We start from the raw sequence: 13,665 nt of genomic DNA, 5'->3' as shown, positions 1-13,665 counted from the left end.
AAACCAACTCAATAGGCACTGGAACAGGGAACCTCTTTATCTATAACCTCCACTACCTTTCCCGTAACCTACTCCCAATACCCACGGATCGAAGGGCAAAACCACAGCATGGGCACCATGTTTGCTCCAAAATCTCCACATCGCAGATACACTGCCTCCGCCACCTGAAAGTATCTGCCTGTGCATTTTGGAGTAAGATATGGTCTGGGAAGCACATATACATTAATCAGCTGGAATCTGGCATTTCGGGTTGTCTTCGGGAGTCTGTTAAGAACATTATCCAAATCGCATTCAGGGATGGTGACACCCAAGTCCTCCTCCCAGCGTGCTCTCAATCTCTCCAATGGGCGGTGTATGTCAACTTCCATAGCCCTGTACAGGTACGTAACTGCCTTAATGATTCCCAACGAAAGTGCCATGTACTGATAGCTCCTATGTGGCTGTGGCTCCGCAGTGCAGTGGCACAATGTTTCCGGAATGCTGATGCGACTGCTCTGTGAAGCAAGAAATGACCCTGCCGGAGGTCAAAATCTGAGTGGAATTTGTCAAGGAGTAACAGTATTGATTCTCTAAACAGGCCTCCTATTGTAGTGGCTCCAGCTGCCACCAAGTCCTCCCCAGTTCCTCCCATGCCGTAGCTCCGCCAGCATTGTGATTGGCAAGTCCAGGGAATATATAATTTTCCTCCTGGTCTTTTGCAGATCTCAGGTCCAGCACTTGGAGATCACCTGGAACTATGGAAAGTCCTCCGGAGAGTAGAGCCCAAACCCTCAACATGACCCTGGTAAGGTCCTCGAATTCCGGGACAAAAAGTCCAAGGGTGGCGGCCTGGTTCCACCGTCCCGTCATCCACTGGAGGAAACACTGGAGCTGGGCCACTAGAATATATGTTTTGAGCTCAGGGACCCCCAGACGATGACGGACGCCTCATTGTTGAAAGGGCAACCCTCCTGCAACTTGATCCCCATATGAATGCAGTAGCTGGGGTATCCAACTCTTGGAACGTTGCACTGGGGATCCAGACCTTAAGCGCCACACAAACACAATAGGAGAGGGAGTGCAATCATTTTCAGGCGCACCATCCACCTATCACTGACAATGGGAGCGTTTTCCAAAAGTCCATATTGGATTTGAGTGATCTAATTGCAAGGCCCACATTGCCATCTAGTAAGTCTGCTCGATCATGGTCAATTGTGACACCCAGATTGGGCGTCCCGGTAGCGAAATAGTGCTGGAGGCTGTAATTAAAGTCTACCGACCAACAACACATGTAAAAGGGGGTGTCCTCATGGGACGTTACAAATGAAGACAAGGCAGTACTAAGGAGGGACTAACAAGCCTATTTACAAATCATAAGCCAGCATTTATAAAGGACAATGAGACAAGCCAATGACAAATATGGGCGGAGAGTGGGGCTCTCCAGTACAGTACAGCAGTACAGCATGCCTCGCAGAACAGTGCATGCGCTGCCCATGCTTGACTTAAAAAGAGAATCGTGAGGCATAGAAATATAAAAAATAAAGGAAATCCATTGTAAAAGAGATAATTTCAGAAAACCTACGTACATTAATTGCTATATCTTGTCCCACCCTTTCCAGTACCTAGTAGGCACCACAAGATTGTTTATGTCCAGTAAAGAGATTTCTGACGCAACATCTTAGTGGTGCGCAGGTAGAGCAATCCTCCATTCGGTCATTGCCACCATCACTCCAGCCTAATACAGGCTTTTCCTCACGGCTAGAAAGGTGCAGGTGCCAGGAGTGAGGTTTCTAAGCACAGAGAAATCCACTGAGAGGGGCTGGATGACTATCCAGGTATTTCTTGGGATCCTAGTTTCCTAGTTTTTCTACCTGAATAGGTGTAGAGTTTCTTCAAGCACCTGAGGTGTGCGCACAAGGCAGTTTCACCCTATTCACACAGTGATGCACATTTGTCTATGCATAATTTTGCATTGAACTGTGGAAAAATTGTCTATCTCCCCCCGTTGCACTGTCAGCGCTAAGGGGGTCTATTTTTAAACTAGGCGGAGATGAAAATATTTCCTGCACCCTGATAAGCAAAGTCATGACCCGCTTAACACAGAAAAAACAATATTTTGGAAGAGGTTGTAGCCGGTTCTTTCAGTTCATTGTGAGCATAGCCGCACTTTTCATGAGCCTTCTGTAATGACAACTACACAGACACCCTTCGTGCGTTTACGGCTCCCCCGCCTAGAACGGGCGGCCATTATTTCTACCTGTCGTCACAGCACCCGACTGAACCATGGGGGCCCGCTCAGAGGGGGGAACCCCTCAAACCCACCTGCGGGACACTCACAGGCGAGGCTCCTATGACCCTCGACACTACTCCTTCCCCTTAATAATCACAAACCTATTTCAGGAAGAAGAAGGTTCCCTCTATATTTTATTAGACAACGTGGTAATTCTTATCATTGCCTCTCAAACAACGTATGTAGAATGTGGAAATGTAATATAATTTTCTGCGGTATTCATCAAACAGGACATATCCGTGATAATTAACAAATAAATAAATGAATGTTGAAGTTCCTCGTTATTTGTGAATTCAAATACTTCCAGGACTAATATCACATAATTTAGAAAGTTCACTTTTCTCACCTGAGATGGAGATGGAGGACCGGGAACATTGGCTGAAGATGTCTCGAAACCTAGAATTACACAAATATGGCTTGAATTAATGGTCAGTCATTCTGCTTATTAAAGCAGGTGCAGTATCTAGCTTACTGTCAGCCCAACGTTACATTCCCTAGTAAGTGATGCTATGTTCCCTCTTGTAAACATCAGCAAACTGAAACTTTGCTACACAATGTGAAATGTATTCCATTTAAATGCATGCTGGTCATTGGTTATTGTGCACTTAATAAATAAAATAGTTCCATCTTTGCCATGCCAGCCAGAATGCGATCCTGCCTTGTGTGGCTTCTTGAGATGCATGTCCAATACTTGACTTCACACACGGGTAGCAAGGTTTGAGAGCTGAGAACAGAGCGAGATAGAATGATGCATTCTGGGAGGTTTCCCTATGACCCTACATTGCTGTGATACTTTTACTAGGCTGACACTAGCAAAACGTATCTGATGGGTTGCTTCTGGTTATCTAGGTCTTAGTTTTAGAGATTTTTAAATAATGGTACAAGTTACAAAGATAGTTAAACCACTTGCTAGAAAGAAACTGGATGCTCACCTAAGCTTGCCAAGTCCTTACAAAGTTCCAAGCACCTTGTCGTGGGATTTTCATTTACCTTTTTCAATGGCCTACTTAATTCTGTTTTAAAAGTTCCCAATGTGCCCAGATAATGGCTAGCGATTGTGAGAGCTCCTCGTTGTTCTCCCACAGTAATGTGATCCATTAGTTCTCCTGGTTCTTGACTCCGGCACCTTCCATTTGAAGGGAATTTGCAGGGTATTTTCCTCTTAGAAAGGGAGCCATGGCTGCTTCACTCCAAGGAAGGGTTTTCCTGGACCTCTAAGAATTGATTAGCATCTTGGCGTTCCTTCAATCTTTACTTTATTAGTATTAGGAAGTGTTCCTGAATCTGTTCTCTCTCAGGATATACATTTCCTAGTGTCTTGGAATCCATCATCCTTTGCACACATAACACCCTTATCCGACCATTTGCTTCCATTGCTTAGGGGGCATAGAGTAGTGATTATTTACCCTGAGTAGCATCCCTTAGGTGCCCACGACTGCGCTTTGGCCATCCTCAAGATGGCAATTACCACCCTTCAGATCACATCAGTGAAGGTTAATGGCCTAATGCACTATGTGAAGAGGAAGAAGATCCTCTCCAATTTGTTCTCCAAACACACTGATATAGCCCTATTGCAGGAGACACATCTCTCTGCCCTTGAGCTGACAAACTGAAGCGAGATTGGGTTCGCACAGTTATCCACTGTTGCAGATCTCTTAACCCAGACCCTACTAGACTCCCGCCCACTGAGCTCCCTCGAAAAAGTGGGTTGGCACTCTTCCTATGAAAGATGCTAAATTGCACGGTGCTGCAGACTTGGACTGATGATGAGGGCAGATATGCGCTCGCTAAATTATGCATAGCCGACAGGGTTGTGGGCATTGGCTCTATCAATACTGGATGGAAACGTAGTTCCTTTCTTACACTTAACAGACTCTTCTCAAATCTAGGCCCCACATGGGTCATTCTGATAGGCGACTAGAACCTAGCCCCGGACACCAAACCAGACCGCAGCAGCTTGGTTGACATGCCCAATAATGGGGACAGAGCAATTGTGACCGATAATCTAGACCTACTGATAGCCAACACTCGGCTGGACTACGCAAAATTGAAGCGTCTCCACCTGTCCTTCTGGAGCAGAATACAAGCTGGGAAAATGGTCACAGTACCCAAGTTTCCATATGTATTAGGTATGTTACTGCTCTCGGTCAACTTATCCCTCCTGTGGACAATCAACCATGATATCAAAGCCATCATATGCAGTGATTCAAAACGCTTGCTGAAAATCTAGAAATCGACGGTCCATATGCAGCACTGGGGCCTTGGCCTTCCATGTGTGGAAAATTACTACACCGCTTTGCAGCTATCAGAATTGGCTGAACTGCCAGCCCAGGCAGACGCCCCAATCTCTAGGTTGCCATCGAGCGTCTTCTTGCCTCTGCCAGCCCTGGGCTACAACTACTCTATAAACACAAACCCCGCCTCCTTGATGCAGAATCGCATTATTCACTCAATGGTGAAGACCTGGTTCTGCGCTAATACTGCGTTGAGGCGCAATTGCATAACCATGCACCCATTAGGGACAACGCTGTACTCAAAATAGATGAACATGCTATAAGTTTGGGCTTGTGGCGCAAAGCCGGCATACTGACCCTCGACCAGTTAATTTCGCATGATGAGACATTGGCTCTTTTGAATCACTCCAAGACTAATTAAAACTACCTGCCCACCACCCGGGGGAATATATATCCAACTACGACACTGCTTCTGAGATTGCCTGAGGCCACTCCCATGGGATATAGGTGACTCTCCTGTAGAACGTTACCTGGCACATTGGGGATCACACCGGGGTATCCCACCTATATGCAAACCACATCTGGCCAGACTGCGAGAATCCTAGATTCCTGGCAGAGGACATAGCAGATAGACTACAATGAATCTGACTGGGCCACACTTGTGAAGGACCTGGACAAAGGAGCCTGGGAAGCCAGAATCAAACTGTGTCTTTTTAAAACATTACAAGACTGGTACTGCACCCCGCATAAACTCTACTCAGCAGGTCTACTTCATCCTTTCAAATGCTGGAGGTGTGACCAAACAGACTGTACCATAGTCCACATTCTTAGTGACAGTCCCCAAATCCGGACATTTTGGAGGGAGAAGGAATCTACTATGAAGAAGACCCTAATTTTTTCCTCTGCCCTTTCCATGACAACTGATCATAGTGATTACTCCCTTGGCCTCACCACGAGAGGCGCTTACTAGCCACAGCACTCCCTGTGGCAAAGATTTGCATTCTTCATCATTGGCGATCGCCGCAACACCCCACTCATGAGAAATGGACAACAGCAATGCACAGACTAGCCTTGAATGAGCAGATCATATACAGAGTGCAGGACATATCAGAGATCTACTTCCAGATCTGGTCATCCTTTTTCGCTGCCTATGGGGCTGGTGCCCTGTAGCCATACCCTGCACCTAGAGATACGATAGTGGCACGTGTGACCTCCCCTTCTTTTCCCCACTCATCACACCAAGTACCCTCCCCCCTCTCTTCTCTTGTATGGGCCATTCGTTAAGCCTGTGGCCTGGCTGGAGCTCCACTGGAGCGTCACCTGGACTGACCCTACATTTCTATCCTGCTCAGTATAGATCCCTGGGTCACAGTAAAGAAAATACCCTACTCGAGGCTCCGCAGCAGGAGCCAGGACCCTGGATAAGTCCACGTTCCCTTTTCTCACCACTCCCTTCCCCTTTCCCTATTCCTGTTTTTCCCTCTCATTTCCTCCTTACATTAAGCCCTGTTGTTTGATCTCACATTGTCTAAAATGTTTAAACCAGGCCACCCTAACTCACTGAATGGGTGATAGCCTGCCTTTGTTTATTCGTCATGGTATGCCCCCCCCTCCTACCTTGTAATGGAGGTTTGTTATTCTGAACAGTGCTTGTCTGAGGTTTTGGTATATATCCATGCCACGAGGCTGGAATGGTATTAGAGATTTGTAACTCTTTGAAAACTACAAATTAAGTATTAAAAAAAGAAAAAGGATACGCATTTCCACCAGGATGGCCAGATTTGTGTATTGCTCAGTCTGGTTCTTAAAAATAACAGACAAATTAACAAATAGATTAAAACTCAATGTCTACGCTCCTGCTCTCATCATTCTGGTGGGAACTATTTCGATATACATTGGTTGTACGGCCAGCTAATTCCTCATAGGGTCTTTCCTGGATCATTTTCTTCGTTTATTTGGGATTATGAAATTCTCCCTCATTTCACATTGCTACAAGTGATCACCACAGATTTTTTCACGTGCTTTGCCTCATTTATTGGAGATGGCAACTTCTACCTCCCTCATTAGTAATTTCTATAAGCGTAGCCACTAAACGTGAGTATTTTGCCAAACTGAGGTGCAGTCTTTGATTTATGCATTGGGGAGTTTTTTATTCACTTTCTTGTGGAATCAAAAGTTGCTGATGTATCTCGCGTCAATGTGCTTTCTGCTTAGTCAATCCCCAAACTGTGGCAAGAACAGGGGATACGTTGGGACACTCAGCTTTGCCCCCTCGGCCTTCCTATCATTTCCACTATATTTATTCCTCCCAAGTAATGTATTCCCAAATCCATATTCTCTTTGAGTCTTTTAGCATCTGTTACATGAGCTTGCAGTCTGCTACTATTGAAGCACTGGTTTTGCTATTGCTTCTGGCAGTGGGAGTTGAGGCACTAGCTCATCTCATGGCTGTCATTCTCTGGTTTAGGACTGCAAGCCTGCTGCATCAAATAGCTTCCCCAGTGGATTCAGGAATCCACTTGGGGCATTGACCAATACACAATTCTATTCTTGGATCTTGTCAGTAATCGATTATGTTACTCCACTTCACAAGCATCGGCCACTGATTCTGCTTTTCTAACCCTAGTACACTAAGAACCCGAGTGTGAGTATCCTTGCTTTTAAGCAGGCTAAAGGTAGATGGAGGATTTTTTTAAAACTTTCTGATAGACTAGCCTATGTAAATACTAGGATACTTGACTCAGATATTACCAAAGCTCACTCTTCTTACTTTTCAAACTGAATTGGAATTGCTTCCAACTCCACTAAGGAAGCTTTTAAAATTGCAGCTGAATTTCATCCCTACTATTTGGTGTCTCCTGCATTTAAGGAAATATGTGCAAATCTTACTATTTTCTTCTGTTCAAAAATCGACCGTATTTGTGCTTCTTTTCCCACCACCAGCTGTCTCCTTGCTTTGCTATTTTTTCGCTGCTCCCACACTTTACCAATTTTTTGAATTGTTTTGACTCGGCCTCTCTGTATTTAGTGAAGATAAACTTAATTTAACAACATTAGACTCTGCCCTTGAACCATGCACAGAAAACAGTCTTATATTATTGGCAATCTTTGACTCTTTGTGGGACTAGGCCATTAGCTTAGAAGCAGTCCATTGTTTCTTGCTTACTGAAGAAGCCTTGCTTTAATCTATATTGCTAACTACCAGCCCACCTCACTTTTTAACCATTACCGCCAGAATCACCTAATGCACTGGCAAGCATCAATGTTATTCATTTCTGGAAGCAAACCTGATTCTTCATTCTCTTCAGGCTGGTTTTCCCAAACGCCTCAGTATGGAGTCAGTTTGGTGGCTGCTGTTGATGACTTGCATATTACATTACATGTTGGGGAATGAAGCATTCTCATTCTGCTAAACCTGTCAGTTGTGTTCAATAATGTCTCACACTTTAGCCTACTAAGCTGGCTTAGTGGGGCTTGGGTGAAAGGGCAGTGCTCTGCTTTGTTATCATCCTTGTTGGCAGACAGAGGACAAGTAGTTCAACTGCCACATTTTTGTACTACCTTCCTACCTGTCCCTAGGGGCAGCCACAGGGATCTTCCTAAAACCCCAAATTTTTAATCTGCGTATGACTTCTCTGGATCATCTCCTTCGGAACCATGGCTGTTTTCCTTCTTTACCTTTACTGATAACACCCATCTTGTTTTAAATATCTGATCATATTTTGATCTTTCCCAACAGTAGGCTTCTCTTAAAGCCTGCCTCCAGGAAGATGCTATCTGGAGGAACTCTAATCATCTCAAGGTGAACTCTGATAAGACAAGGTGCGCGTGTTTGGCTATTCTAATTGTAGCTGGTCTTGCCCCTGATGGTCTTCTTCCTTTGGAAGCACTCTCGTTCTGGTTGACCATGGCTGCAACTGGCTGTATACCAGAATATCAAAGTCAAAATATCAACCTAAAGAAATATTGATTCCGGAATATTGAAGTTCACCATATCATCAAGGAAAATGTACATAGGTAAGTATGGATTTACTAGCCTCATCTCCAAGTCAAAATACCTTGTGGATGCTCAGTGTTCTGGACCTGATGAGACATGTTTTTCAACATGATAAAGTACATATTTGTGAATTCCCATTCATGTGCACTGGTTGTATCGCAAGAGACTGTAAGCCATGAGGAGACTAATGTTGAGAGTTCTGTGAGTCAAAAAGCAGAACAAAGAGGGTTTGAAGATCTGAACAGATCAGTTACATATATAAATATATATATATATATATATATATATATATATTCACCACAAATTTCCATTAATACCAGGAAAATACTCGTACACCCAGGTTACTTGCAGTGAAAGTTTATTCCGCAAGTGAAAAAACGACGCATTTCACCTTTACGGCTTGAGCAAGCCGTAAAGGTGAAACGCATCGTTTTTTCACTTGCCGAATAAACTTTCACTGCAAGTAACCTGGGTGTCCGAGTATTTTCCTGGTATTAATGAAAATTTGTGGTGAATTTATGGAGGAGATCCGGTCTCCTAACTCGGACCGCCAGTGACAACTCGGAAGCTCTACAACCGGAACTTGTGAATTTTATATATATATATATATATATATATATATATATATATATATATATATATATATATATATATATATATATATATATATATATATATATATATTTTTTTTTTTTTACTTTAAACGCTAACTGGACTTTTACTGTGGTATTTTGGTGAATATCTAAGATTAAAAAAATGATTTGAAGGTGCTATAACAATGTCAACCACAATTTAACTTTAACCTTTAGTTCTTCCTTGAACTTGCGTGGTTTTTATCATATACTGCATCCTTTAGCTGTGCACAGCAGGTGCTGGCCACGGACAGCTATGCCCTGAAGCATATGGCCTGCATAATGGTGACTGACTGACCATTCTTTAAAAAAAATAGTTTTTGAATTCGTAGATCCAAAATGAGATCTGCAGACCCAGTGCAAGCTTCCCTACTCTTGTGCTTTATTTATTTATTTATTTATGGACTACATGACCCATAAGGCCACGTTGCTTAATGAAGCAGCCCATCGGAGGGCGTGAACTGTGTACTTAAGGGCGGTGGTTCAGCTGTGCCTGCAAAGACTGTCGAGCCTCTGAGGAAAGTGCTAAAGGCACTATAACGCATCGACAAGAAGCTGGAATTACGAATTGGTGTGCTGTTGCTGTTCTTTACCAATAAATGGCTCACTGTTACTTCGTGTGGAGTGCTTCTATGCCTTGGGGGCAAACTTGGAGCTTTGAAATTTACGCGGCAGCCCAGCCGCGATAGAGGCGCCACCCTGCCAAATTGGGGGCCACGAGCTTTGCATCATACGGAGCCGCCATGTGGGACATCGGGCATGAAATAATGAACAGAACGGCATGCTGAGGCTCATTTGAGGGCTTTGAACATTTCTCACCAGCAAGTAATCAAGGCACCCATTCTGGAGTTTATTTATGGACTACATGACCCATAAGGCCACGTTGCTTAATGAAGCAGCCCATCGGAGGGCGTGAACTGTGTACTTAAGGGCGGTGGTTCAGCTGTGCCTGCAAAGACTGTCGAGCCTCTGAGGAAAGTGCTAAAGGCACTGAAACACGTCAGGCAATTAGATGACAAGAAGCTGGAATTACGAATTGGTGTGCTGTTGCTGTTCTTTACCAATAAATGGCTCACTGTTACCTGGTGTGGAGTGCTTCTATGCCTAGGGGGCAAACTTAGAGCTTTGATACATATATATATATATATATATATATATATATATATATATATATATAGGTTGACAAGTCGACTCGGAAATGTTTCCAGAAATACGACAGCGGACCCAAATTTTCAAAGGTGCAATTTTATTCGTGCATGAAACCCTGCACCTCAGCCATAATATATATATATGTATATATATTTATTTCTTCCTTTTTAATGACCAGCTATATCAGCAGGTCAGGGGTGTCGCAATGGGGGCCTGCTTCTCCCCGAGTCTGGCATGTTTACACATGGGACTTTGGGAGGAGCAGGTCCTCGGAGGCACTTTGAGTGAAGTAATGCAGAAACATGTTCCCTTGTATTTAAGGTACATAGATGACCTATCTTGATATGGCAAGGTACAATGAGTGAAGCCAACGATTTTATGGAAGCGATCAACAACAATGGTCTCAATTTGATATTTACTTCGCATATAGATGCTAGGTCGGTGGTATTTTTGGACACTGAGGTTTATATAACGGAAACAGGTATAGCCACAAGGATGCACAGAAACCAACGGCTGGAAATACAGTCCTACATGCGTCCAGCCAGCACCCTTATCACCTGATTAGCAGCATTCCCTTTGGGGAAATGCTGCGGATCAGGCAAATTTGCAGTACTGATGTAGATTGTCAGATAGCGCAAGAGGAAAGCAAAGCACGCTTTCTTCCTCGTGGCTATTCAGCAAAGATCATTCAGAAGGCTATAAACCGATCCAATTCTATCACAAGACAAGAGGCCCTAGCCATCAAAGATAGGCCCATTGATCAGAAGGAAGAAGATATAGTGATTAAGCCACGAGTGATTATCAAATACAGCAGACAGCATAAGGAAATTCTGAGAATTTTCTATAAGAATTGGAATTTGATAACAGGGGATCATGTTATTGGGAAGTACATCCACAATAAACCCAGCATAACCTTTAGAAAATCTGTATCTATGGCAGACAAGTTGGTGTATAACTTTCTTGAGAAACAAGTTTCGGATACGTGGGGTGCCCTCGGAGGAGGATTTAAGAAATGTGCAGTCTGCAAGGCATGTAGGCACGGGTGCAATAAGACACAGTATATAGTACCTTTAAAAATGAGCCTGTGATGATTAGGAAGCGCATGTCTTGCAGAACTGAGTTTGCAGTGTATGTGCTGCAGTGCCCTTGTGATCTCCTGTATGTGGGTAGTACCCGCCTTCCGGTGCACAAGCGGATACTGCAGCACATAAGGGCTATCGTGGGGAAAGATCAGGCGTACCCGGTAGCCCGTCACTTTGAAAATCTGCACAACAGTGACCCCATATTCCTCCAATACTATGCAATAGACTGTGTCCTTCCATTAAAGAGAGGAGGAGACAGAGATGCGAAACTCCGGGTATTGGAAACCAGGTACATAATAGAATTAGACAGTAAGGCCCCGCGGGGGATGAACGCTAGTGAAGATCTTTATACTTGTCTTTAGTTCTATTTTTATGTTGTACCTGGCTGAATGAAAATTATGAATGTAGATATCTTACAAACCTGGAAGGATGTCCCTCTTGTCCTTTATGCTTACTGTGAATTATGATTGATATCTCTCATGTTGGGTTTTGGTACTCGTTGACTAATGGTGGTATGAAGATGTCCTATAAAATCTGAAACTTCTTCCCACACCTTTTTAAAACCTTTTTATGACTTTACTTATAAAAGAAATTTTGAATTATGAATTATCATTGTGCACTATACAATTTTTTACACATAGGGTTAAGGTATTGACGAGGGTAACTAATAAGATTATGTGAGTTCATATGAATTAGATGTAAATATTTTCAATAATGTGATTATTTTGTCCCTTTGCGAAAGATAATAGTGTCATTTTATATGCACAAGGGTTTGCACATGTTCTGATGTTAACACAATATTTATCATGATGTTTACAGAATCCGATATTTATTGTCAACAATTGCATATACATATTACTAGTAGGAAATTACAATTATTGGTAGGAGTAAGTTCATTTTCCTACGTACGGGCACTTCGCCTTTTATTGTAAATAGTGTGTATATAGAATAACAATGAATGTTATTCTATTTATATATGTATATATACCTTTTTCTGTATTGTATGTATTTTTCTGTAAATGTTATCATATTGTATATGGATTATATATTCAAAATTGCGAAATTTGCAGAGTATATGTTTTGCACAGAACAAAAAATCCTTGTGAGCGAAATGTATGGCACTATGCCACAAACTCAGTTTCAAATGACAGACATCTTGTTTCATAAGGATGTGAACAGTAGAGGGTTAACCTGGGGAGGTTGGAATTGATTAACACCACCCCTTTCCTTTGAACTCCTTAAGTACCCTTGTCTATGTTTTAGCAACTGTATCATGTGATCAAGCCTCGAGCTAGAGGCGAAACGCGTCATGCGGACTTGCTGGGTTTTATTTTGGAAATAAAACACAAAAATTGCACCAGAAACTTTTACTTGTTTGCTTTTTTTCGAAAACTGTCCGGACAGAGAGGACAGTGATGTGGCGGCTGCAACATCGAGCGGAGTACAAGGAATATATATATATATATATATATATATATATATATATATATATATATATATGATCGGCAAAAGATATTTTAACTTTAAACGATAACTGGACTTTTTCTGTGGTGTTTTGGTGAATATTTAAGTTTAAAAAAATGATTTGTAGGTGCTATAACAGTGTCAACCACAATTAAACTTTAACCTTTAGCTCTTCCTTGATTTTTGTGGTTTTTATCATATACTGCATCCTTTAGCTGTGCACAGCAGGTGCTGGCCGCGGACAGCTATGCCCTGAAGCATATGGCCTGCATAATGGTGACTGACTGCAGCATCTGGGCTACGCCCAGACCATTCTTTGAGAAAAAAATAGTTTTTGTACTTGTAGATCCACAATGAGATCTGCAGACCCAGGGCAGGCTTCCCTACTCTCGAGCTGAAGACCCGTTAAAGATTCCATGTCTGCTGCCAGATTAGAGAATCTACTGCGGATCCTCAAATGATTGTCATATACATGTAGGATTCTCGAATCCACACAGGGGAGGGACCGCTGATATTCAAGAATCCTTCCTGGATTCACTAATCTGATGCAAATGTTGTACATTTTTTAATTTTAATCACAGGATGCCTTGGGGTAAGGGTATGCTCACCCTACCCCTTTATTTGCCCTTTTAAACTTTGTTTCAGGATTAGGGGACCAAGTCCCGAGTCCTGTAATGACTGCCACAATATTAGCGTTCAATGTTGTGGCTGCCAATCAAATCATTTCAGATCTGTGCATCCTTCACTTCATATGCGGATTCGAAATGGCCGACTTGAGAAAAAGCTCCCTTGACCTTGACCAATAGGATCTGGGTGCGCTTTGAAATCTTGGATCCAC

At 42.9% G+C, this 13,665-nt stretch overlaps 1 protein-coding gene across 1 annotated transcript in view; it reads right to left on the bottom strand.

Annotated features, from left to right (window-relative positions):
- IRAG1 (inositol 1,4,5-triphosphate receptor associated 1) overlaps window positions 1-13,665 on the bottom strand; it is a 589,242-nt gene that overhangs the window by 319,878 nt on the left and 255,699 nt on the right. The window contains exon 7 of the mRNA XM_078680946.1: window positions 2,616-2,665. Coding sequence (XP_078537072.1) covers window positions 2,616-2,665 — 50 coding nt within the window. The remainder of the gene's footprint in view (window positions 1-2,615; window positions 2,666-13,665) is intronic.

The sequence above is a fragment of the Lissotriton helveticus genome, chromosome 3_1 (genome assembly GCF_964261635.1).
Source record: "Lissotriton helveticus chromosome 3_1, aLisHel1.1, whole genome shotgun sequence".
Lineage (NCBI taxonomy): Eukaryota > Metazoa > Chordata > Amphibia > Caudata > Salamandridae > Lissotriton > Lissotriton helveticus.
Note: the sequence above shows the minus strand (reverse complement) of the source record. Positions and strands in the feature narration are given on the sequence as shown.